General features: G+C 42.4%; 1 protein-coding gene across 3 annotated transcripts in view; it reads left to right on the forward strand.

Moving 5' to 3' along the window:
* Positions 1–1,142: 1,142 nt before the first annotated feature.
* GCLC (glutamate-cysteine ligase catalytic subunit) overlaps positions 1,143–26,712 on the forward strand; it is a 34,651-nt gene continuing 9,081 nt past the window's right edge. Inside the window, exons 1-8 of one of the 3 annotated variants that reach the window (XM_062626178.1) lie at positions 1,143–1,394; positions 16,515–16,627; positions 17,949–18,131; positions 20,875–21,015; positions 21,792–21,850; positions 21,940–22,076; positions 25,292–25,366; positions 26,230–26,346. In XM_062626178.1, the coding sequence (XP_062482162.1) occupies positions 1,245–1,394; positions 16,515–16,627; positions 17,949–18,131; positions 20,875–21,015; positions 21,792–21,850; positions 21,940–22,076; positions 25,292–25,366; positions 26,230–26,346 (975 nt within the window). In that variant the 5' untranslated portion in view covers positions 1,143–1,244. Of the gene's footprint in view, positions 1,395–16,508; positions 16,628–17,909; positions 18,132–20,874; positions 21,016–21,791; positions 21,851–21,939; positions 22,077–25,291; positions 25,367–26,229; positions 26,347–26,712 lie in introns of those variants that run through there. The other 2 variants (XM_062626179.1, XM_062626180.1) reach the window with 2 other exon arrangements.

Consider the following 26,712-nt stretch of genomic DNA (forward strand, 5'->3'; position numbering starts at 1 on the left):
CTACTAATTCTTAAATCTGTAGCTATGCAATCCTACTGCATACCAGCTATGCTCGTCTTCAAGGACTGTAAAGAAAGACTTCTGTGAGCATAATAAAACCAAGGGTCTAGCTTCTCAGAAGCGAGAGCCTTTCTCTTCATTTTAATGTTTAATTCTTTATTTCTGTCTCTTCACTTAGAAAACGCTTCAAGTAGCGCTGATAGGCCTTCCGTCTTGTATCAAACATCACACACTATGCCATGCCCCCGCTTCCCCTTTCCTGAGCTGACTGCTGTTCCAATGCCCTTGAGGACAATTCCCAGGTAACTAACTCATCCCTGGCATCTTCATTAGTTGGCCCTTTTCCTGGCACAGTAGGATGTGGGCCTTACAGCCAGAGCAGACATGTCTGTCATGAGGTGTCTCCATGGAGTCTCATTCCACCCACTCGAAGCATCTGTAGGCATCCAATCCATAGGACCATTGAATAGTATGGATAGGCAGGGACGTTAAGGCTCATCTAGTTCCAACCCCTGCCATAGGAAGGGGCACCGTTCACCAGAGCAGGCTGCTCACAGCCCCATTCAACCTGTCCTTTTTTTCTGAGATGTGTGCTCCGATCTATACTAAATCTACAACACCCTTCAGTCCACTGTCCATATTTTAGGACCTGTATTTAGGCACTTTTAGCCACACCAGGGTCCCTTTCCACCAGGAACCCTATCCAGGCCAGACCGACCAGCCTGACTCGCCGCTCCTGCACCCTTGGCCGCAGGCAGGGCCGCCGTCGCCACCGGGGCGGACATCTTCCCGCCGCCAGTTCAGCAGGCCTTCCGCAGAACGCGAAGGGACACTTCCTCCTGCGCTCGGGGCGTGCGTCGGCCAACGAGCGGGGCAGCAACGCACGCACACGAGCACTGCGAAGCCGCGACTTCCCCGGAGGCTGCTTTCCCCGAGGCGCCTCCTTCCTCCCCAGTCCCGTGAGCGCTGGGATACAGACGCCCGCGGCCGCCAAGCCGGCAGCAGCGCCGCAACTGCTGGGCACCGCTTCAGCCTGCCCTCAGCGAGCCCCGACCGGGGCGGGGCCTGCCGGCGGAAAGTGCTGAGTCACGGCCTGACGTCCTGTGCCGTCACGTGTGGCGCCGGGCTCCGCTCCCGCTGCCGCCGGGGCGCAGAGCGCAGCCCTCAGCCCGCGCCGCGCAGGCTTCGCTCGTCTGTTCCCTTCACCTTCCGTGCGCTGCCGCTCCGCTCCGCCGCGGGCCGGCATGGGTCTGCTGTCGCAGGGCTCTCCGCTGAGCTGGGAGGAGACGCGGCGGTACGCGGAGCACGTGCGGAAGCACGGCATCCTCCAGTTCCTCCACATCTACCGCGCCCTGCGCGACCGGCACAAGGACGTCCTCAAGTGGGGCGACGAGGTGAGACCCCGGCGCGCACCGCACCGGACCCGCACGGCCTCATGCGGCCTCCGCCGCCCGAGTGCAGGTGCCGCGGCGGCTGTGGGGCTGCCGCTACTCTGCTCTGCTCTGCTCCGGTGCGGCCCGGGCCCTGCCTGGGAACAGGGGGTCTGGCCGCTCAGCCGCGGCTGTCGGCGGGAGGGGAACGCTCAGGCTGCCCGCCGGGGCTTTGTTTCTAACGCACTCGCTGTCGCTCGCTCGCCGCCTCCGGCTGCGCAGCACGGCTGCCCCGGTGCTACCTGGTGGTTTCTAAACGCACACACAACTTTCAGCGCTTCCGTCGGGCATCGGTAAACCCGATGGTACACCTCGGGAGGTGTCTCGCTGTGAGCGGTGATGTCTGGCAGCACTTGCTCGTTCCCGTGAGCTTATTTTCCCTGCAATGAGGTCTGGTTAAAGCATGTGTATGTCTAAACTTCAAGGTAGTGCCTTGGTCTTGGAAGGGGAGCAAGGGAAACGGACAGGAGGTGGGCAGGTGGGCTCAGCAGCACCACCCCTCTCACCGCACACCAGGTTCCTCTGTGATCCTGGCTTGTCCTGTGGAAAGAGACCTGCCAAACCTTTATTTTACTTCAGTCTTCCAGGCGTCTGGCACAAGTCAGCCTGCCTTTGGAACAAGGATGAGGACAGTTGCTCAGGTCGTGACTTAAACTTTGTTACAGGTGCTTTGTGCCCGAGGACCGTAACTTTATCTGCAGGTCTTAGCCATGCAAGCCGGTGCTGAATTGTGTCCCAGACTGACAGCACTCTGTGAGGAACAGAAGCTCCCTCTGTTGATCAGGATTTCCCAAGGGTCCCAGCTTTCCCTGGAGACAGCCAGTAGCTTTGGATGTGCTGCCCTAGTAGCCGTTCTTCATCATGGTGCTGGTGTGGTCCAGCATGTTTCTTTGAGGTGTTTGTGATGTGACTGCAGGGGAGTTCAAAGAGCAGAGTGGGAAGTGAGCAACATGGGGGCTTCTCTGTGCATCTCTGGTTTGTGCTCCATTTCGTTTCTGAATGACAAAGGCATTTCTGAGAAAACTATCCAGCGGTAACAACAGGTTTTCACAGATGCTCTTTGTCAGAGGAAAATGCTGTTCCATTGAGCACCAAGAGAGACCTTAATTATTAAAGTCTGTTGTTCTTTAAGGAACTAGTGTCGTATCTCACACAACTGAACAAGGCAAGCACTGGAGCACAGGAGCTACTTTCAAGAGGACTAGGTAAGGGCTTGGCTACTAAAAATATGTCCTGTAAGGGGACTAATGCTGCCAGCATGTCTAGTCTGCACTGAAGGGTTTTGCAGTCAGTAATGTGGGCTCAGGAAGTTTAAATCCATATCTGACTTCTCTGTGTCCTTTCATCTCATGTATGACTGGAGTTATGCTGATAGAAGAGCCTCACAAATAGTCCGAAGTTCAGGAATATAGATGGGGCAGAGCCTTCCTATTCCTCTGAGACTTAGCTTGGGGGGGTTTCTCATTAATCTTTACGATGGGATACTCATTTTTCAATGGGCACTACTTTCTACTTGTCCTTGCTTTCTCAGGGTGAAATTTCACAAGATAGCTAGGGCTGATCCACAAGCAAGTAGGTTCAGCTTCCTTCTTGCTCCAGGCTTGTGTTTCTTCTGCCTTCCTTGCATTGTTATTGGCTATGTGAGTTCAAGAACTTAACCCAGCAGAAAACTCTTCTCCTGTTCAGTTTTCTAGGGTGATTCATTTACTCAGAGCTTCCTCTGCTTCACTGTGAGATCCAGCAAGTTCTGCTTAATGTGAAGAAGGTAGCAGGGGTATGTGGAGGAAGGAGGCAAGCAGAACTGACTGGTAAATGGTGGTGTGTTATGTTTAAGGAGATTCAGATTTCTTCTGTCATACCCAGTATGGCAAGAGGCAGAATTTTAAGAGCAGTATGATTACTATCATTACAGCCACAATTCTGATAAGAAGGTAAGAGCAATATTTGAAATGCCTGTGAACACTGAGAAGTAACCCAGTTTATCACCTACCTCTGATTTTCGCAAATGGGAATAAGCTCAGGTGTGGCTACTTATTTTTATTATACTGTATTATGCAATTTATTTTTTTTATGTAAAACAACATTTAGGAGTGTGTTAATGTATCACATACTTGCTGCCAGCCTGCTCTTCTTGTGCAAACAAAAAAGCATACCTGTCTCCATAACTTATTTTGGCTGTGCTGTAGACAGGCAAGTGGGGAAAGAGGTAAACTTGTTTTCTGTTTTTCCCTCTCAAATACCTAGTTATTAGAAAATGGCGCCACATTTACATGCAGCTTAGATGGATCTACTAATTGGACAATTTTCATAAAAAGCCTTTTGTGTACTTTGACCTTCATGTATAAAGTCACAGCCTGAGGGTGTTTTGTTGTTTTAAAAACCTCTTGAAGATAGATGTCAAGAATGAAGATAACAGCCCTCTATAATGGTAGAGATTAAATCAGAATTAACAATTGTTTCTGTGTTCAAGAGATGCTTCTGAGACACTGTTTGGTGAAAGGTTTTTGGTTGTTTTTTTGTTTTTTTTTTTTAAACTTTATTTTTAAAGGGACTGCTTCAAATTTCTTAGCACATCCTGAGTTTGTCTTTCAGGGCAGATGTGTGAATCTGGAAAGATTGTCCCCATCTAGCTGATGCCATTGTGAAAAAGAAATCCTGTGTTTGCTTTAGAGTATAGAACGAGCTTTTTCTTCGGATCTGTTTTTCAACAGGACTCCACTTCTCAATGTGTGCTGTAAGGCTCATTATAGAATTGTGATGGTCCTTTGGGGTGCTTATAACCTTCCCTGTGGTCCCAGGGCATGAAACTGTGGGGAATGATCATACACTTTCTGTTTCTTGGGTGCTAGGCAAAAGTGTTGAGGCTTGAAAGTGTTAGTAGGATGGTGGCATTTGTTTTCAAGAAAGCAAGGCAGCATCACAACTTTCATAGTAGGGCAACATTCCCTAGTGCTCCCATATTCCCCTGACTAAGAGCTGGAAAGGTCAAAACACTGGTTCTGTTGCCTGTTGAAAAGTCAGTTATCTTCTTGCTTTCAGGATTAGTAGAACCAAGAGCTGTTGCCTTTCCTGGGGGCAGGTTTCTTTTTGCTCTGTTTTCCACAACCATGAAGCCTTTGCAATGGTAAAAAAAAAAAAAAACAAAACACACCAAAAAGCAACAAAACCCAAAACTTACAGATGTGAGTGTGGCAGAGAGTAAGACTTGGTTAAAAAAATAAAATCTTTCTAAAGGTCTCTTTGAAGCTGTGTTTGCAAGTAAAGGTCTTTTGTATCTTAATCATCCTTCTGCCTCATTTAAAACTGACAGTTGGCCTCCCTGTTTATGCTTGGCTTCTCCTGACTATGGAACTGTCTCATTATCCCTCAGCAAGCCCTTCCTTATTATCCTTGCCTTAATGCCTGCGAAAGTTGGGCAACAGTTAGATCTGCTGATAAGACCCCATTACACTAATCAGTAAGGTCTCACAGTCTCCTTGTGTTTTCATCATCCAGTCCCACCCAACAACATATGCTTATGTTTGTATTTGCAGAGTAGCAGTCATTATTAGTATTTTGTGCAGCAAATGCAAAAATCTGCACTTTTTCTGTACTGGGTTTTAAAGCTCCAGTAGAGTTAGTAGGTATTATGTGAAACAATTCATTTGTGCAGCTTGGCAGATGTTAGTGGTACCAAAAGAGTTTAAATGGGTTTTGAGAGTAAGGCAAAGCCTATTCTGCTGCTTCCCAGCTTTTGTCCCAAAAAGCTCTCTCCTCTGCCAACACATTACCAGTCTCCTGTGCTGTTCAGTGCCTCTTGTCTGATGATTGCATTCCTCTAGCTGACGGATGTTGCTTAAATTTCACTTTGCAGCTTAATGTGGATGCTCGGATCAGACAAGTGGAATGGTTGGCCCTTGGCTAGGCTCACTGCCATTGCTTTGTGCTGACCACGCACACAAGTGTATGAATTGTGACACTTCACGCATAACTACCTATACATATGTATTCATGCATGCATGTAGTACTTGTATTCTGCAGTCTGTTTTGCTGCTAAATGGGACAGGTTGGTTGTTTTCCAGGATGGACACTTACCTGGACTGGGAAGAAACAATACAAGCAAGAAGAGCTGAAAAAGGAAAACTGACAGGGACAAAGAAACAGTAAAGAATAAGGAGGAAAATGTTGAGAAAGGCATGCTGGAGGGAGATCTGCTCAGAGGGAGGGGTGTAGAAAGCAAGCATGGGCAAAACATGACGGTTTTATTTGAAAGTATATGTAAATGACTTGCCCAGCCTTGTTTAGTGAAATTGGACATAATGACCCTTTTGTTGCGTATCAGACTGTTCCTGTCAGTGTTGGGACATAGCACACAATAAGCATCTTTGGCTTTTAGAAAGTTGTTTTCTTCATGGAAACTAAATGAAATTTGGAGGCCTTTAAAATGGGTTTGATAATAAATTGTATGAGGCAGTGTGAAAAATGTGCCACTCCACTGCTTGTCTGTTAGCTGTTTTTTTTTAAAAAAAAAAAACAACTTCTTTTGGTCTTTCTTCTCTACTTGAGATTCATTCCCTTCCTTATCCATTAGTTTTTTAATCATATCTTATAAATGTTTTAAAAACTAAAATGAACATTTGTTATTCAGCCCTTACTCATGCAAGAAGCGAAGCAACCCCTCTCAGGTTCTGTGAGAGGCTGGAAGTTTTTTACCAGAATCTCCCAGAGGTGTGGCCTCTGATTAGAAGATGCAAGACTCTTTCAAGCCTTTTCCTTCTTCCTAATGAAAGGGTGCGCTGTGAAAAAAGCTGCTTTTCCTTTTGAATGATTCTTCCCAGGTACCTAGCTATTGCATTAATGTCCTGCTGCACTTTACAGCCTGCATGGTTTTGTTTTGCTTTTTTTTTTTTTTATAAGGCAGTAGAAATGTGTAAATGATACCATCAGTGTTGTGTTACAGTCTGCAGAACTTCAAAATGGTAAAATAACAAGCTCCATCTTAAGGAAATGGGTTTGGGTTCAGATGCACACAGCATGAGGCTCCTGTTTGTCAGCCATTTAAAACCAGCAATGAAGTCTAGGGCATTTTATGACAGTGGTGAATCTAGCTCACCAGCAGCATAAAATAAGTTCAGCTACTAACCCTCATTTACACAGGTGGAGTTTTGGTCATCTTTCTGCTAAAATATGACAGTGAAGTTTGGTGAAAGACACGCATACGTGTGGAAAAGGTCAAGCAGAGGTAAGAAAGGACCATGACTGATAAAAGAAGCTGTAGGTTCAGAGAGCATTGTGGTGTACAGGAAAGGTGATGTCCTTTTCTCATTTTGCAAGAAATTTGCCTAACCTGATAGAACGGAGAGGCAGCAGATGTCCCTTTAAGATAATTTCTTACTTTACAAAGCTTAGATGTTCTGTGGAACAAGATGCTGCATGATAGTTTTGCAGCAGAGAGACACACTTACACGGGCAACAAGAACAGACAACCTATTGTGGTTTCTTTAAACTCCACATGCTGCAAGATGTATGTCCCTCTATCCAAACCACTTAGATAATTGTCAAGTGACTCATGGGGCTTCTTTAATGTTCATCTGAAACTTTTTGCTAGCTTTTTACTGTATGTATTATAAAATAGAATCACCAAAAATAGTTGTTTGATTTTCCTGGCTGTTGGTAATAGATCTTATTGAAAAGAAATTAATCAGCCAGGTCATTATACAAAGTCATCATCAGTATCCTGGTGATCTCGCATTCTCACTTTGTACAAATTGCTGCAATATATGGAGTGCAGAAATTGCTGTATTTTGAAGGTTTTTATGGGAATCTCATGATTATAATAAAGCCAACATAGCCTGATGTCTTCCAAAATTGTTCGTTACTTCTGAGCTTTTGTCATTTTAAGACAATCACTTTTAGTCTCCTCCTCCCCCAGCAAAATTCCCCAAACAGAATGTGGTTTTGAGTTTCTTTCATGCAGAAATTCCTCATGAGGGCTCCTGCCAAACATGGCATGTGTAGATGCATCTGAATGGGAGCTGTCTTAATCGATGTACTTCCCTGCTTACCGCATGTGGGGAAGCAGCACTCATGAATCATCTGGTTGTTTATCGCATGTCTGCCTGTTCATCCTCTCTCTCTGAGCTTTATTTGGTTAAATAAAGGGACAGTGCATTGATTGTTTACGGATAGATTTAGTGCTTTCTTGATGTTTTGTAGCTGCACCTGTTATTTATCATAGTGGCATTTCTGGGGAAGGGTCTGAATGTATGATGTTAATGCATCAGCTCATGCTGCTTGACAGCCTTGAGTGTATATATGCAGCCTCTCAAATGAGTACACTCATGCATGCAAATGCAACTCCTTAAATCTTGACTTGAACAAGATAGGTACCCTTGAAGAGTCTCCATGTTTATTCCTTCACTAGATGCTTTGGCTCACAATCCTGAAACTAGTTTTTCTTCCCAGCTTTAGTCTTCGTGTCAGGGAAAACCTAAACCGAATTACATCTAAACCCTCTAGCTCTCAAAATGTGTATGATATGGTGACCTCCCCAATAACTGATTATTTTGCTTCAGCTCTGTTCTTCCATGGCCAGGTGATGAGGTTGCAGTGCAGCACCTCTGATGTACCTGTAAGCTTTGCTGCTGGATGTGTTGTGCATATGACAGTACAGGACTTGCTGTAAATTATAGTGGGGTGGTTTTTCAAAAGCTAGTTTTGTAATTCAGTTGAAAGCAGTTTGGAAAGGGTGGTGTTTTTTTTGTTTGTTTTGGTTTTTTTCTTTGGTTGGTTGGTGATTTTTTTTTTTCCTAAACAAGCTGCAGTTTGTCATAAGTAGTAACCATCCCCGTTGTAAGCATTGATTTCCTCCTTCCTGATCTCAAAGCTTAAATTGTCTGCTGTTTGTATATTTATGATAAATATTCTGTTTACAGTGAATGTCTTTCTGTGGATGTCAAGTGAATTGCTATGGTCTTGTCACGGTATTGTTGTCTATTGCAATTCCTCTTTTGCCACAGGGCTTCCTCTTCTTGCTGTACAGCCACCTTATTTTAGTTAACAGCGTGAGAAAGGGTGAGTTGCAAGAATGATTTTTTTGTGGGTTTTCTTTTTTTTTTTGGTTGTTGATATTTCTTGTTTGGTGTTGGGGTGTTTTTTGTGGTCTTGCTTTCTGATGCAAGAGGTAACTTAGAAGCTTGCAGCATCCTGTTTCACAGTTGATCAAGTGATCTTTTAATAGTACATAAAAACATCTAGCCTGTGTGGAACAGAAAATATTGTTGTGCCAAAAAAACTCCTTTTCTGTTTTAAATGTATGAACATTCACAAGTGAGTGTCAAAGTTGCCTTTGCTGTAGAAATCTAAAGTTAACATTACCCTAGTATCTTTTTTTTAAAAACACTGTTAACCTTAGGTGTTACATGGTACAGCAGTCAGAGACACTCTGCTCTCTAATGTGCCACATCTTTAGATGCACGCAAATGGTTATAACCTCTAGATTCTAGTTTTTAATAATCCAGCTTCCTGGTTTGTGGTATGCGTGGCACAGGGCATCCTCTAGTCACATTCTATCATGCAAAAGAAAATCTGCAACCCTGACATTGGCAAGTGGGAGGGGGAATGGGCCTGAGCACTTAGCTGGGGCTGGCTGTGTATCGTTGTGATGAGAGCCTGTGCATCCTCCTCCTTTTCGTTATCTATGATTGTCTTTAATGTGGCATAGAAGTTCTTAGTTTTTTTGCTTATTGTCAATGTAATATAAAATATTAGCTGTGTTTTGTTTTTAGGGCATGGTCTCTGGGAGTTGGTCTCATGTGGAGCTGGAAGCTGCCTTGTTCATTGGATTGTACCCCTTCAATCTGCTGGATCAAAATTAAGAACTTTGGGAAGTAAATTTGAACCTTGGTTCTGCTGTTTATGGCAGATAACTTTAAATTGGTTTTGTGCAGAGAACACCCATAGTAATCTTATGAGCATGGAAGTGGCTCATCCATGTGCCAGTGTATGTGGTTTGGGGATGTGCCAGCTAGGAACGGCCACATTATAGGCATAGAAATAGCTCATATTATAGGCATAGGAATGGCCTCTGTGGCACTTCCAGACTTGTTTTTCTCTGAAATCTGCTCCCTCAGGGCTTACATTCACCTTTGTGGGCCAGTAAACTTCTCATGAAAGGTACAATACCAGTTGGTTATTCCTGTGGCTCCATGATTTCACACAGCAGTGGTGAGAAAATAACTGTATTTAAAAAAACATCTTTACTGTTATGCTTTATGTTCATCAGAGTTATGCATACCTGTGGAAGAAATCTGCTTTTTCCAACTTAACACTCAAAACTTGTGGAAGAGGTTCTTTAATGAAGTTGGGTTATTAAAACTTTGTTCTTCTGTAGGGTATCATTTGAATGATACAGGATATTTTAATAGTGTATTAGCTGACCACTAAATGGGTGTGGGAACTAGGGTTTTTATTTTCGCTATAATGAAGCTTAATAACTAGTGAAAAGCGCTTTGTTTCTTTGATGCTCTTGACAAGAAAGTTCACCTCAATTTTATTTTCTACTGTATACATAAATATAGAATCATAGAATAGTTAGGGTTGGGAAGGACCTTAAGATCATCTAGTTCCAACCCCCCTGCTGTGGGGAGGGACACCTTACTCTAAATCATACCACCCAAAGCCTCGTACAACCTGGCCTTGAACACTGCCAGGAATGGAACATTCACAACCTCCCTGGGCAACCCATTCCAGTGCCTCACCACCATTACAGTAAAGAACTTCTTCCTTATAGCCAATCTAAACTTCTCCTGTTTAAGTTTTAACCTATTACCCCTTGTCCTGTCACTACAGTCCCTAATGAAGAGTCCTTCTCCAGCATCCCTATAGGCCCCCTTCAGATACTGGAAGGCTGCTATGAGGTCTCCACGCAGCCTTCTCTTCTCCAGGATGAAAAGCCCCAACTTCCTCAGCCTGTCTACATATGGGAGGTGCTCCAGTTCCCTGATCATCCTCCTGGCCATCCTCTGGACTTGTTCCAACAGTTCCATGTCCTTTTTATGTTGAGGATACCAGAACTGCATACAAAACTCCAAGTGAGGTCTCACAAGAGCAGAGTAGAGGGGCAGGATCACCTCCTTCAACCTGCTGGTCACGCTCCTTTTGATGCAGCCCAGAATTCAGTTGGCTTTCTGGGCTGCAAGCACACACTGCCGGCCCATGTTCATTTTCTCATCAACCGACACCCCCAAGTCCTTCTCTGCAGGGCTGCTCTGAATCTCTTCTCTGCTCAACCTGTAGCTGTGCCTGGGATTGCTCCGACCCAGGTGTAGGACCTTGCACTTGGCATGGTTAAACTTCATGAGGTTGGCATCAGCCCACCTCACAAGTGTGTCAAGGTCCCTCTGGATGGCATTCCTTCCTTCCAGCGTATCAACCGAACCACACAGCTTGGTGTCATCGGCAAACTTGCTGAGGGTGCACTCAATCCCACTATCCATGTCACCGACAAAGATGTTGAACAAGACTGGTCCCAACACCGATCCCTGAGGGACACCACTCGTTACTGGTCTCCAGCTGGATATTGAGCCATTGACCACAACTCTTTGTGTGCGGCCATCCAGCCAGTTCTTTATACACTGAGTGGCCCATCCATCAAATTGATTTCTCTCCAATTTAGAGACAAGGATGTCTTGTGGGACAGTGTCGAACGCTTTACACAAGTCCAGGTAGATGACATCAACTGCTCTACCCCTGTCCATCAGTTCTGTAGCCCCATCATAGAAGGCCACCAAATTGGTCAGGCAGGATTTCCCCTTAGTGAAGCCATGCTGGCTGTCACCAAGCACCTTGTTGTTTTTCATGTGCCTTAGCATGCCTTCCAGGAGATCTGCTCCAAGATTTTGCCAGGCACAGAGGTGAGACTGACTGGTCTGTAATTCCCTGGGTCATCCATTTTCCCCTTCTTGAAAATGGGGGTTATATTTCCCTTTTTCCAGTCATCGGGGACTGCACCTGACTGCCATGATTTCTCAAATATGATGGCCAGTGGCTTAGCAACTTCATTTGCCAGCTCCTTCAGGACCCGTGGATGGATCTCATCAGGTCCCATGGACTTGTGTACGTTCAGATTTTTAAAATGGTCTCGAACCAGATCTTCTCCTACAGTGGGTGCAAGGTCTTCATGCATTAATACCTGTAGCTAAGTTTAATTCTAACTGGGCCTTAGCTTTCCTAACCTGGTCCCTAGGTTCCCGGACAACATCCCTGTACTCTTCCCATGCCACCTGTCCTTGCTTCCACTTATTGTAAGCCTCTTTTTTCATTTGAAGTTTCCTCAGGAGCTCCTTATCCATCCAAGGAGGTCTCCTGGCCCTCCTGCTGCACTTCCTTCTGGTTGGGATGCAACACTCCTGGGCTTGTAGCAGGTGATCCTTGAATATCAACCAACAATCTTGGGCCCCTCTGCCCTCTAGGGCTGTATCCCATGGAACCTTACTAAGCAGGTTCCTGAAGAGGCCAAAGTCTGCTCTTTTGAAGTCCAGGGCAGTGAGCTTGTTGCACGCTCTTCTCCAGGCCTGAAGGAGGGTACGTATGAGGAGGCTGCTAATAATTGCCCCAGGTATATGTGGCAATAGTTGTCCAGTGGACGGAGAAAGAAACTGTCAATAAGATTGTCCTTGAGGAACAGCAGTGGTACGTAAGTCCCATGTGATCAGGCCTCTTTTAGAATTGCAGAACGCTTTGGGTTGTAAGAGACCTTAAAGATCATCTAGTTGACTGCCCCCTGCAGTGGGCAGTGGCGTTTTCCACTTCCATGCTCAACAGCCCCATCCAACCTGGCCTTAAACACTTCCAGTAATGGGGCATCCACAGGTGAGATAGATGACCAGGAGTGTGGTAAAAGGTAAATTCAGGGAACTGATTTTCACATGTAGAGAGGATACAGACTTGCATTTCTTTCCTCTCAGAAAAACTTATCTTCAGATCATGGATCATCATTCTTAAACTATTTTCCTCTACTATGTAATCTCAGCACCTTTTGAGCTTACCAAAGTCCAGACTGCTTGCCCGTGTTTGCATATGCAGAAATGCCGTGTGGCAAATTCTTGGAACGTCAAAAGGATTTTAACATTAACTCTAGAGCAGAGGCTTCACTCTCAACTATTAGGTAGGTTTTGTTCCCGCTGTACTTAGCATGATGGTGTTGAGTATGTGAGAAAGGGCTTTGATACTAGAAAGCAGGCCACTGCCAAGACAAGGATTTGGACAGTGATACTATGTGGGATGTGGTAGAATTGCTGCTAAAGAGTCACTTGACTCTTAAAGTCAGTTTTAAGTAGTGTGAAACAGTATGTGTAATTATGGTCAAATAACTTGGGCATTCAGACACCATTTCAGGCATGTTTACCCGTTTCCAGAAAACAATCATCTTACACTTTGCCACTGGGCAAGTCCAGCACAACTGTTTGGCTTAATGCATGGAGAGTGGTTTGGATCCTTCCCAGCTGAGGGGCTTCAAGGACTTGCTTGTGGTTGTATTTACAGAGGCAACATCAAAGAGTTTTCAGAAGCTCAGAATTTCCTTGGTAGCAGACTGTGAGAAGTAATCATAACAAGCAAAGTAATGCTGTTACGGGTGCTGTTCTGTTGGCAAGACAGAATGCACTAATGGTGCATACTCCTACAGCAGTGAAGCAGAGCTGATGTGGAAGTACTCTGAAGGTGCAGTACATTGCAAGTTGGTAGTTGAGAGGAAGGAAACCTGTAAAGAATAGTTTTTCTTTGTGTTGGCTCACAGATCTGTTATACTCTTATTATTTGCTTTGACTTAGAATTTATTTGTTTTTTTTTACTGCATTTAACTTTGAACAATTTTTTTTAGGCATGCTCTGTGTGGGTATGTGGATTTACAGCTTTTGCTTTGCAACCTTGCTGGCAAAACTGATGCTCCTTCTCTGGGCTGGTTGGAGAGGTTGGCACACTGAAGCAGTGCTGAGCATGTCTGTCTGCAGGGAGAAACGGGGTGTCCACCTCCTGTCCTCAGCAGCCTTGCAGCACGTGCCAGCCAGAGGACAGAGATGCACAGGGTTTGCTGCATGGTGCAGGCAGCAGCTGGGCGTGCAGGTCCGAAGTGGCCACCTTTCTTGCCATGGTAGGGTGCACTTTCCTAGCTGGCTCTCAGCAGGACTTCTTGTCAGCCATCTGCATCGATAATTTGACCTGACATGTATTCGGATGTTTGCTAGGGAGGCTAGTTAAAATTGGAGAAAAGCTAACTCTGAAGAGCTTGGCAAAATGATGAATTCTAAATGCTAGGTGAAACCCCACATACTTGGCTTTCAGACTCGAAGCTCTGCCAGGCATGCTGATGCTTTCAACTTGGCTGCAATCCTCAGAACTTAACTGTGGGTAGAAAACATGTGAGAAGTCTGGGAATGACGAGCTGAAGTTAAACGTGAAAATGTGTGAACTCTGAATTTGTTTCTCTCTTTCTAGCTGCAGGCTAAACCTTTTGATGAGCTTAAACTAAATTTTTTAAGGATGCCCATTCAGGCAGTCCCTCTGTTGGCATGATACTCTGCGGGTTACTTGGAATTGTTGGCAGCTGTCTGAAGATTTTTTTTCTTTTCTCATTAAAATTAATGGCAGATCTTCTGTGTGTTAAGACAGCTTTGAAGATTAGTCAATGTTTCCGGAGGCAAGAGTAGTAGCTGTTTCTAAAGCTAGATGCATAAATGCAATATATTCACTACAGCACTTGGATTATGAAACATCTTGATTTCTTTGGTTTTACCTTCTTGGCTTAATACTTCTTTACACTTCTGGCTTATTTTCTTTTGTGGAACTTGTAATGCGGTTTATAGAGAAGCAGAGTGTTCTCACCACCAGCTCATTGCAGTTATATTTGGGGAGGGTTTTTTAAGACAGGAGGCTAATCATAGTAATATACTCATGTAATGGTGGACAGATGTCCAGCTTTGGGATCTCTCAAAGGTGGCTGCAACTCCTTTGCCTTCCTTTCTGCTGCCCATCCATGTGGGTGTTGTGCGGTTGGATGGCATGGTACGAGGCCAGGCATGCGGTGGGCTTGATGCCCATTCATGCGTGCATCTGTATGACTCGGAGATCTGTGTGGTTGTGTACCTCCTCTAGTTTAGGCTGGGTCCGAGTGAGGAGGATGCTTTCCCAAAGCAGGAACAGATGATGTTGAATGTGGTGGTAACTGGAAGGTGTGAGAATAAGCACTATTTTTTCCAATAATCATGGGTCAGGCTGGAGAGACTGGTAGATAATAACTAAATCAGTACTAGAATGTGTCCTGGTTGACTGTAGTCTGTATTTAGTTCAAGTAGATCATTGTGGAATAATACACACAAACCACAAAATGCTGTCTTGCACAGAAACTAGAAGTCACTGGTTTTCTTTAGGGGATTAAAATTTGATCTTAAAACAATATAGAAAACAAGTGTAACTGCTGAATGAGTCCCTCCAGAGTGTCTGTCTATTCAGACTCTGTAGAATTACATACACTCTTGGATAATGCTGCTGGTGATTTAATCGCAAATCCCAACAGAGGATTATATTTGTAGTCACGGGTAGCAAGCAATAATTCTGTCATGAACACGGAAGCAACCAAAGAACACAAAGCCCACAAATCCACTTACAGTGTGCTGGAAAACACCGTGCAAGTTCCCTGTGTTTTGGCAAGCTGTTTTCCTGTATGCATCAGACTTCTGTACCAAACAGAAGTTGCCATGAGTTGGTATGCTGCAACTTTAACATCATCATCTTGCATGAGTCTGAACTCCCGGGGCTGGAGAGATGGTGTTTGGTTAAGTACGGCTGGTTGCAGCTCTAGGCAGTGTGTGAAAACCAAACTGAGGAATACAGTGCAAAATCTGTGACAGGTTCTAGCTGTGGAACTGCAGCTTGAATTCTTAACCACATGCTGATGTCTGTAAGAGATGAGTTGTGGAAGTCTTGGAGGCACCAGTTTCAGAGCCTCCAACAAAAGGCACTGTATATCACTGCTGATCCAGTCAGGGGTTTTCAAAACCAGTACCCTTGTGATTCATTTCCATGTATGACTTCTGCTTTCATGTGGTAGACAACACATTGCACTTGGGGGCTGTTTTGTCTTTCATATTTTCCAGAACAGTGCAGAGCATCCCCTGCCAAATAGGTGTTAGGAAATAGATTGTATCAATAATACTGAAAGGCTACAAGGTGCAGGCAGCTGTTGGCTTGTTATACTGAGTAGCACTCTAAAAGTCTTTTTGGGAGCTTTGATAGCAAGTGTGCATGGAGATTAGGAAGTTTGACATGAGGGTGTTCCAGGTTTGGCTGCTTTCAGATAAGCTGTTATGGAAACAGCTTATTTGCCAATGCTGGGACGCAGCACTGCTGTTGTTAGTGACTTCTTGGATTGAGTGTGGCTTGCACCCTGGAGCAGGTACAGGGACAAGTAGGCAGTGGTCTGGGGCAAGGAGTGCTGCTGGGTAGGAGGGAAAGAGAAGGTGGCAACAAAGCTGAAATCAAGAAGGGGTGGAGCCCCCTATGCTGTGATGAAAGCTGGAGTGTGTTAATAGCAGGACTGATGATGTCTGTAACAGTCATGGTGTACACGAGGCATCATGCTAGCCTTAAATAGCTCCAATGAGTGATGAATGTAAATGAGTCTTGTTTGTAGAATGACTGGGTTTTTTGTCAGTAGCAGATACTGTAACTTGGGGTTACAGAGAGGTGTTTGTAGGTAACCCCCATGGCTTGCATGGTGGTTTATTTCTTTTTGTGTCTGAAAAATAATGTGGAGGCAAATACAAATTCAGAAATCTCTTCGCAAAATATCCACAACTGGAAATGGAGGGGAAAAAATTTCAAGGCTGATTTCAAGGAATTTTAATTCTTTATTCAAGATGAAATAAGCCTGCTGCTGCCATCTCCAGTACTGTTTACTGTGTTCGGTTAATGATGGGTTTTAAGCTTCCGTAAAGTTCAGTCTGACATCCATTTTGTTTTTTTATTTAATCCTTAAAATTATGTGCCAACATGTTTGTGAACAAAATCTGACCATTTAATTGTTTTTTTGTTTTCATTATTTACAAGGTGGAATATATGTTAGTGAAATTTGACCATGAGAATAAGAAAGTGCGCTTGGCACTCTGTGGTGAAGAAGTTCTTCAAACACTGCAAGACAAAGGGGAGAAGGTAAATCCCAAGTGAGTACCTGCTTCCTGTTTCTTCTTTTACTTTTTTCTGTTATGGTACTGTACATAAAGTGTTAACTTTCAAATTTGCTGTCACTAAAACTATATTTTTACATAAATCTGGGGTGCAGGAAGTGAAAGATTTGATCACATTTGCAGGCAGTCCATGCATGTTTTGTTATGCCTTGGAAGAAAGGAAGATGTAATGGTGAGCCCACAGAAGTTACAGTTTGGTATTCATTTTTTCTTGCTCTGGTTTTGTGTCTGTGTATACACAGTAATTTGGTACTAGGCCTTCCCTGCCCCATAAAGCATATGCATGGGTGCACTTGCCCCTGTATCCATGGCTGCAGGAACAAGTGAGGGCTGTGTGTGGAAGCCTGTTGTCTGTAGGAGCACTCGCTCATTTTTGGCAGAATTAGGAAAGTAAGTGTAAGGATGGCAGGGCAATTCTTCCCCATCCTCTCGCATGGAGAATAATGAGATTTCAACTAGCTAGAGAACTGTGAATTACCTTTTAACCAATAGCCACAGAGAAATAAAGCCAGAGACAGCAAAGTGTTTTTGGTGAAGAAAGCCAAAGCAGGTCACACTTTAACGGGAGCATAGAAACTGCTGTAGTAACGAAAGGCTTTTGTTCCGTGGGCCTTTCTGCTTCTTTCTAGGTACCTTAGCCTCATCTTCCAGTAAGGCTTCCCTGTTTTCCTCAGTAGAAGTACTACCTGCAGGAAGGAAACCCTTAGCTTTTAGGCTCAAAACTACTACTGCCAGAAAAACAGTAGGGGAGATGTGACTGTGTCTTTGTAGTGTGTGCTGCATAGAGGTGGAATGGCTTCCCAGAGGGGATGGGAAGGTATTACTTTTCAGGGGTGACTAGATGCACTCAACCTTCTTTTAATTTCTTAACCTGATAAATTTATGAAACAAAACCAGATATTCACAGGCAGTAGAAAGAAGAAATTGAGCATAACTTTTGCCTTGCCTTGTACTGTGAAAGCAGTTGAGCGTTCTGTATTTTCCAGTTTCAGTTAAAACGCCGAGGAACAAAGCTTGAGACAGACACTAAAAGTGACTGAAACTTGACATAGCAAATCCTACTTGTTACACTATACAGCAATACTTTCTACTGCCAAACTATGTTTTAATTTCTTTTCACCGCTTCCTGGTGGTGAGGTACATTGGAAAGTGCATTGTGTTACTCTATTGAATAATCAAATTTAGGAAATTTTTCTTGCGAGTTGCATTCATTTCTGAAATTCTCACAAATAATTCATTCTTTTTTTTTTTTTTGAAGTTGCAGAAATATTTAAATGAGGCTATTCTTTCATTATAGCCACCCAACACTCTGGCGACCAGAATATGGAAGCTATATGATTGAAGGGACGCCTGGGCATCCGTATGGGGGAACCATGTCTGAATTCAACACTGTGCAGGACAACATGAGGAAAAGACGGCAAGAGGCCGGTTCTGTTCTTAAAGAAAATGAGGCTATTTGCACTGTGACATCGTTTCCAAGGTGAGATATTTGCTGAAGTGTTTCCTGTTCTTCTTACACTCTTTTTGTCCTTATTGTATATAGCCACACTGTGTAGTGAAACAGAGGAAAACACAATTCAGTTAAAGTACCTTGACTTAATGCTCCAGTCATTTTTTCCTAAAATTTTTACTGCAGCAAGACAAACAATTAAGCATCTTTTATATTTTTAAATTACTTGTAATCTGTGATGATTTTGTATTAGGAGGGAATACCTGAATATTTGTAACAAAGTATTATATAGAGAGTAGTCTGCCGTCTTGAATTCATAAGTAAAAATCATATAGAAAAGGTTTCTTTTTACAGATTTTGCAAGCTTTTATCTTTACAAATGGCAGTTTTGTAAAACATGGCTAACCTGGTCTCTTTTTTTAACGCTACTTTTTCATTGAAGCACATGCAAACTTGTTTTGGTGGCTTGGAGCACACAGGAGAACAGGAATGCTATTATCCTTACAAAATAAAGACTCTAAACTTCTATAATGCTGTACTTACTGAATCTAGAAAGAAGAGCATCTCTCCTGGCTTCGTAACACACAAAGGACAGATTTCCTCTTTTTTACTGTTGTAAAAAGACTCTTGAAGTTAAATTTGGGATGTGCTTCATTATCTGGGAGGACCTGTACTCTGACCTTCCTTTCAAACGTCATTCTAGGCAGGCATTTGTGTTCACTCTCACTAGCCTGGTCAGTCAAATGGATGAAAATAGTTATGCTTAAAATAGTAAAATAAAAATAAAAATAATTGCTCTGCAGTAAAAGAGAAGCAGCCTTACTAGCTGGTTTCTTGTATGGTACAGAACACAGTGGCCCTAAATTCTTGCTGAGAGCAAGAATGGTACAAAATGTGCCTTAGCAGCAAAGTTCAGGTAGCAAAATGCCTATATTGTGTCCCATGAATGCTATTTTGAGAACACTCTTGACAAAATAAGCTTCCTCTTCATAAGAGCTGTGCTAGAAATCTTTAATAAGAGCTTATTTAAAATCCAGTGGTTAATGATTAGTTCTCAACGTGTTACAGAATTGGTGGGGATTTTTTTTTTCCCTACAAGCTTACAAATAGATTGTCAGTCAATAAATTCTGTATACAAATGTTTCAGACCCAGTCTCACAAGGAATAAAGGGAGGAGGTCATCACTTTGTCAATGTAAATAAATAATTTCTGCATCACGGTAGGAGCAATACATTGGACTTAAGTGAAAAGCAGTAAATAATAAAATGTAGCTTATTACATGTGGATCATCTCAAACATAGTTTCATCTTTCAGAGATTTCTCTCTCTAGGCTGTTTAGTTTCTTATTTCTGCCTTTTGCTATCTTGCCACTCAAGTCCTTGTTGGTTCAACTGGAGTTTTGTGGGTTTGGGTTTTTTTTTTGCTACCTTCTCCCTGCAGCAGTATGTACATATGCCTGTCTGCATCTGTGCATATACATGTGTGTATAATAAAAATAAATCTGTGCATCTGAAATGAGAAACTTGTTAGAGTGCTGATAGAAGAAAGGTAAAGAAGTAGGCTTATTCAAATTAGAGTAACTCAGTTAAAAATGAACAAACCTGAAAATGCTGAAATATTAAAAAAAAAAAAATAAAATGCTAGTTTAGGAGCTAAATGAGTATCCCTGGTTTTTAAATTTGTGAGCTCTCACTACTGGGTCAGAATGGTGTTTTCTTTCTTGAGGAGTGATGAAGTTTGCAATGTTGTTATTATGTAAGTGATGAGGTTGGGTGTACATGTTGTAGGACAGCTTGCATACTTAAACCAAGAAGAAGAAAACAATAGTGAAGTACGTGTTGACCATAAATAGTATTTCCAGAAATGTGTGTGTTCCTGGTATTTTGAATAGTTTGACTGTAGTTGTATCAGCTAACCCTTTTTATACATCCAAATACCAGAGCTTCTCAAAATGGCACAAGTCTCACTCTTTATATTGTGCAGCATGGGGAAATTAATATTTCTAAATTAATCTACAACTCTGCCTCCAACTTCTCTAGTGTTCCTTTGTCTTAGCTGTACTGAAAGCCTCCTTATTCTTGTTTCCGACGACTCTCAAACTTACAGCAGAGTTTCCAGAGAGGAAATTAGTTATATTCTAATTTATTTGAATATCTCTGCATTTTACACCTAATAGCTTTCTTTTTTCTTTGCTTATTACATTTCTCCCATGGGATTTTTCAGAGTTCTAAAATCACAAATCTCTGTGAGGCTTGGGATGTATGTATCACTTTGAAACTATCGCTAATTCTTATGAAGTTGGTTAGGTACATCTTTTTAACAGGGGTAGATTGTTGGGATAAATTACTTCAGCAGTCAACATTAGCCTGAACCCTCTAGAATGCAGCTGCATGTCAGTATTAATAACAGGTGCTAACACACAAGAATGCATGTGTACTGTACATAATACTATGAAGTTTCGTGCTTCTGCTATTCTAAAGGTCCATGTTTACACTGTAATGATAATAGAGAAGTGGTTAAAAAAAAAAATAGGATCTGTTTCATCCACCAGGAAGCTGGTTGTTGGCAAACACAGACCTTGTAAGGGCAATTGTTTTAAGATATCTTTCTGGTAATTCCACACGCATAGGTAGCAGTCTTGAAAAGCACTTCAGAAATATGGTAAATGTGTTTAAAAAAAAAAAGATAAAATCTATTTTCATGCCTTTGTCTTCGACAGTCCTAATCTCCAGTCATCTGACCATTTTAAAATCACAGTCTGTTTTCATTACAGTTTGGATCTCATTGTTGTGTTACATAGGTTAGGGTGTCCTGGGTTTACAGTGCCGGAATATAAGCCAACACCCGTAGAAGGAGGAGCTTCCAAATCCCTGTTTTTTCCAGATGAAGCCATCAATAAACATCCTAGATTTAGGTAAGAGTGTTTGGGGAGTAAGGACAAGAAGCTGAATATTTTTCTGTGCCTAAATATCATCAGCATACCTGCAACTTCTTTACATTACTGGAATAGAGAGTTATGTGGCTTGTTGCTGGAGATACCACAAGGACTTAGAGAGAGATGGCTGTGATGACATGTATTTTCTGTCAAAGTGACTTAAACTGTTAAGTTCAAATAACTTTACATAGCAGTTGATGACATTGATTGTACAGTAGTTCATGTTGATTGTGCTACTGTAAAACTGTTTCCAGTTTGAAATCCCACTGCTAACTGCTTCCATCACAGTTAATCCAGCTCTCACTCAGGTGTGTCACAGCAACATCTCACTGTACTCATTAATTTGCCCTAGAAACTCTGAAATGGAGCATGGTGTCAAGCTGCTTGTATAGTCTGAGAGGAGTTTTCATTGTAAGGTGAAACTTTGAAGAAAGAAAATCATTATATTTAGAAACTAAGCATACAGTTTTCACTTGCCCTTGTATGCTTCATGTCAGTAGCCTTTTGCTTCTGCCTGTTCTATCAGCATAGTACTGTAAAGTCCATTAAAGTAAGACTGGCTTTACTGAAGAGAAATTCAGCATTGTATCTGTTATGGTCTATCTTAAACTAAGAAAATAAGTGTCCAAAAGTGAAATGCTCAAAATAAATAGAAAGTTGACATTCTGAAACCTTGAGAATTGCCGAGAAACTAAGTGAAAAAACTACATGCAAGAGAAACTTTCAGATATTTCAGCAAACTCCTTTTGTTGTAGTACACTGACCAGAAACATTCGGCACCGAAGAGGGGAAAAGGTTGTGATAAATGTACCAAGTAAGTAAACAGTCTGTTTCTTTTTCTTTTTCAAAATAATTGTTCAGTCTAATGCTCTGGGTTACTGAGTACCTGCATTTTCCGCTCAGTCTTTAAGGATAAGAACACACCATCACCATTTATCGAAACATTTCCTGATGATGATGGAGAAGCAGCAAAGGCAGCTAAGCCAGACTACATATATATGGATGCTATGGGATTTGGAATGGGCAACTGCTGTCTTCAGGTAAAATACATCAAGGTGTCTTTCCTAAATTCTTCCGCTCCCTTATGTCTGATTCCTCCAGCTTAATTCAACAGACGCATTTTCAGAATGGCAACATAGGGAATAAAACAACAAATTAAATCTTATGCCTAGTAATCTAGTCTTAAAATCAGGTGTGTTGGATTTGCATGGCAAGGATTTGGTAGTGGGAGGTCTACAGTGATGGTTTCTATGAGAAGCTGCTAGAAGTTTCCTCAATGTCCAGTACAGCCAATACCAGATGGCTCCAGGATGGACCCACTGATGGCCATGGCCAAGCCCATCAGGGATGATGTTATAACGTACCTCTGGGATAATGTATGTAAGAAGGGGGAGAAGTTACTGCACCAGGAGCAATTGCAGCTGGAGAGGGGAGTATGTGTTGGAAACAGCTCTGCGGACACCAAGGTCCATGCAGGAAGTGCTCTAGGTGCCAGAGCAGAGATTCCACTGCAACCACAGTGAAGCAGGCTGTACCCCTGCAGAAGGAGAGCTTTCTCTTTTGTGTCATTTTGCTTTATTTACAAACCACATGAACTCCTGTATAAAACTTCTTAAATACGTTTAGTGATCTGCTAAGAAGTCTCCTTGCTGCTTGTACCGTGAAGCTGCCAAATCCACACGGGTAGCTGTCTTCTGTTATTGTGTGCTGGGAGACATTCTTGGTTGTTTTCTCCCATTTTTTGCATGTCTACTTTGTATTGTTTTCATTCATTTGTCTGAGTTACTGCAGTTTTATAGTGTCCTCTGTTTAAGTTGAAGTGCTGTGCTTTAATCCTTTCAGTATATTTATTTTAAATGTTTCCCTACCATAGTAACCTGATGCTATGGGCTGATACCTTAGGTAGTAGTGGTATATTTGACTGTTGAGAAAGTCTGTCTGTTGCCACCGTGGTCTTGGAAGCAGAGCTAGAAAGTGGCTAGTGTTAAATCTCTAGGGGATTAAAGGAAATTCTTCAATCTCTTGTTTCACAGCAGTGGCAGAAATAGCTCCATTCAAAGCACTTCCCTTTGAGATGGATAAACTGCGAAAGCTGAATAGATGAATGTTCTTGAGAGCTCCTTGAGTATGATTTCTTGTCGCTAAGGGTAAACTAGGGAAAATCTGACGTAGTTCTAGTAGTAAAGCATATATAATACTGCATGGTTTTACAAGGTGTTAAGTTTGGTATGGTGTATTTTGTACTATCTTATTTAAAACCAATAAAAGAAACACAGCCTTACTATTCAGAACTTGTTTAAAAATATATTAAAATCCTTTTTAAGGAATAGTGGTTTACTATTCCCCTTCTTGTAATCAGTGACCTAATTTTGTAGTCTTTTTATCATAAAGGGAGAATGAAAACAAGGCTGGCAGGTGTTATAAGCAGCTGCTTGTGTATCAACGAATAGTTCTTGGTAAAGGACTAGAAGAAAATGTGTTCCCCACCTATTTTCTGTAAGGTAGTTTGCAGTATGTGCACTTCCTTTTGCTTTCTTCTCACTATGCACCAAGCTACAAATGTGATATGTTTCCAGGGTTAAAAATAATGTCCTTATGAGCTGGGCTGGGACAGCCCACAGCATCTGCCTGCAGCCCTCCTCTAGAGAAGACTGCTGTGCCCTTTTCCTCTGTAATTGGGTGTTTGGCTAGAAACTGGGTTGATTCCCAGATTTAATGTGATTTAATATAAACATAAACAGGAAGGAAAGTTGAATACCACTGTCAGGGGAAGGAGTGTAGGTGTCCTGTTGTTCTGTCCCAAGGCAAGCTTCCTAGTGCTGGAAATCCAAAATTAGTGATGAGAAATCATAGTTAGCTGCTTCTCTGCAAGAGAAATAATCTTGTCTTTTCCAAGTGTGTTTTGTTGGGTTTTCTTTCCTGATAGCTGCTTGAAGGACAGGCACAAATATTATCTCGGCCACCCACCCTTTTGGGATGTTTTAATGAATGTCGGCTGCAGATTTAAAAAGACAAACAAAGCAAACTCAAACAAATCCTATATTCCTCCTACACCACCACCCCACCCCCAAAAGTAATGCACCTCTGAGCCCAGCAGTGAACTCAGGAGGTTTTATGGTGTTTGGGTGTTTTGTTGTTGGGTTGGTTTTTTGGGGGGGTTTGGAGTTGGTTTTCTTTAAGGCTTACTGGGGGTTAGATTTGGCTTCAGCGGCAGACTGAAAAGAGCCTGCATGTCTTGTGGAACTCTAATTGCAATCCATGGAAAAGGAAAATGTGTGTTTGGCTAGCATTCTTCTGGACAGCAGGCATCGCTTTGTGGTTTAGAGCTGAAGCCTGCGGTATGATATGATAGTGGTACAGGGGTACACTCCTTATCTAAGTTACCGTATGATCTAGGATATGTAAACTGAAGGAGAGAGAGGCTTTCAGTTTAGCATCTTTTAACAGTTTTGAGGTGATTGATCCCCTTTTTCATTTTTAAACTGCATGAATTGTTGGTTTGGGAAGTCTTGGAAGCTAAGTCCTGCCACTAGAAATGCATCTCCTGTTTGATGCTCCTCTGAGCAAATTTCACCAAAAGTTGCAAAGGAGCCATGTTTTGCAGTGGCCCATGTGTGGTAGGGCTTCCACATCATTAATGGCTTCTGCAAATAAATTTTTTTCCATCTTTGCTATGGCCTGGCCTCTCATACATGCAAAACTCTCTTGGGGGGTTTAATAGAAGTTGCAGTAGACACTAAGACTTATTTTTTGTATTTTTTCCAGATCAAAGGGAGTCTTGAAATGTTCTATAAACCAGGATTAGCTATCACATAAAACAAATACCACATTTACAACAGTTTCTGACTGTTTCTCTAAGTAGGTAGATTCCTGGCTTAGTTCCTAAAGGTGCGTTACTGACCCACATGTATTGTAGGTGTTAACTCAGTTTTCTTTGGTTCTGACAAGTGGTTTAGCCTCACAGCCAAAGTGTTGTGGTCTGAAATCTTCTAATAAACATGGAAAGAAGCTTGTGATAAACACGCTGCTGATAGATGCGGAAAACAGTTTGTCCAAGGATTGGGGGTTTGAAACCAACAAAAAAAAAACAACAAAAAAAAACCCAAAGCCAACACCCAAACTCAACCAAATGTAAACCCCCTTAAAAGTCCTGGTATTTAAATCGTTTTATTATATCGCACATTCTGAATCTAGGAATACCATGCTTGCGCTATGATTGCAGAAATGATGATAGGAGTTGTTGTTCATCCAACAGGTAACATTCCAAGCTTGCAGCATTTCTGAAGCAAGGTATCTCTATGATCAGCTAGCCACGATCTGTCCCATTGTGGTAAGTAATGGACTTCTATTACATCAGCTCTGCATTGTACAAAAGCTGCTACGTGTAAAAAGAAAAAAAAGTCTCGCGTAAAAACCCCAAACTTGAATGCTGCTCACAAATTTGGTACTCTAGGAGAAGTGTCAGTCTCTTCCTAGGTTGTCACATGAGCAGTGTGGTTTAGTTAATGTCCAAGTGACACCACAAAATGCATTATGTCTGGTTATTCTCTCCTCTGCCCTCCTTCCCACATGCATGAGACTCTTGCTGAATAGTTCTAGAAATACATTGGGGGCAGTTTTTCATGAAAAGAAGACAAACTCACGCCTTAAAACAATTTTTACTCTGTTACAGAGGTTTTCAGCTTAAGTTGTTTAAATTGTTCCCTTTGTAAGAATGTGGTCATAAACAGGTGTTATGAAAATAAAGTACTGGTCTAGGCTTAGTGGTGAGCAGATCGTGCTCCAGGTGAGGTATATTCCAGCACTGTTGCTAAGGTGCTTGGCCAAACAAAAATAAACAAAATGGTTGCCAGGTGAGCTTTTGGAGTTTGGAAGTGTGCAAGCAGAATACTTGCTGATTCATTGTGAAACTGCTTCTGCCTGTATCATCTTCATATTTCTTAAATGCTGATCTGAAGACATAATAAATTTGAACAGTCAAATGCTCTTTGAGTAATACTAACCCTTTATCTAGGCATATTCTGGACGTGGCAGTTAAGAGATTTGTGGCTATATGGCTTTGGCTGTACGTTAAACTGAAGTACATAATTGAATTGCTTCTGGACCACCAAGTTTCCTTTTCCAGTGGGATTATATTTTGCTTTTGGTTCTTTGGCTTGTCCTTTGTTTTCATATCAGGCTGTTTTATTTTAGATGGCGTTAAGTGCTGCATCTCCATTCTACAGAGGCTATGTGTCTGATATTGACTGTCGCTGGGGAGTAATCTCTGCATCTGTAGATGATCGAACGCGAGAAGAAAGGGGGCTAGAGGTAAGTAATGTCAGGCAGCAGATGTCTGACTCTTTTCAGTCAAAGAAGTTAAAACTCCTTTAGTATCAAATGCTGCTTGTGCTCATCAAAATCCCTAACAAGGGAACATGGCAGTCTTCATGGTAAATGTAGGAGATAATATGAACGTTCACCTTGGCTGTACAATTTACATTAGCAAGTATATATTTTTAGTCAGGTATGAAATCTCAGTAGAATTCCACTTACTCCTCTACAGCTTGCTGGAAAGGTCCCCCTGTGATGAAACTTTGCAGCCTGTGCTTGAGCTCAAAAAGCAAAAATTGCTTTGGATTAAATAGCATGTGCTGATGAGTAACCCAGTAATATAAACTAGAACTATGTGAAAAG

Source organism: Pezoporus occidentalis, unplaced genomic scaffold, assembly GCF_034315485.1.
Source record: "Pezoporus occidentalis ecotype Australia unplaced genomic scaffold, CSIRO_AGI_Poc_V1 ctg29, whole genome shotgun sequence".
Lineage (NCBI taxonomy): Eukaryota > Metazoa > Chordata > Aves > Psittaciformes > Psittacidae > Pezoporus > Pezoporus occidentalis.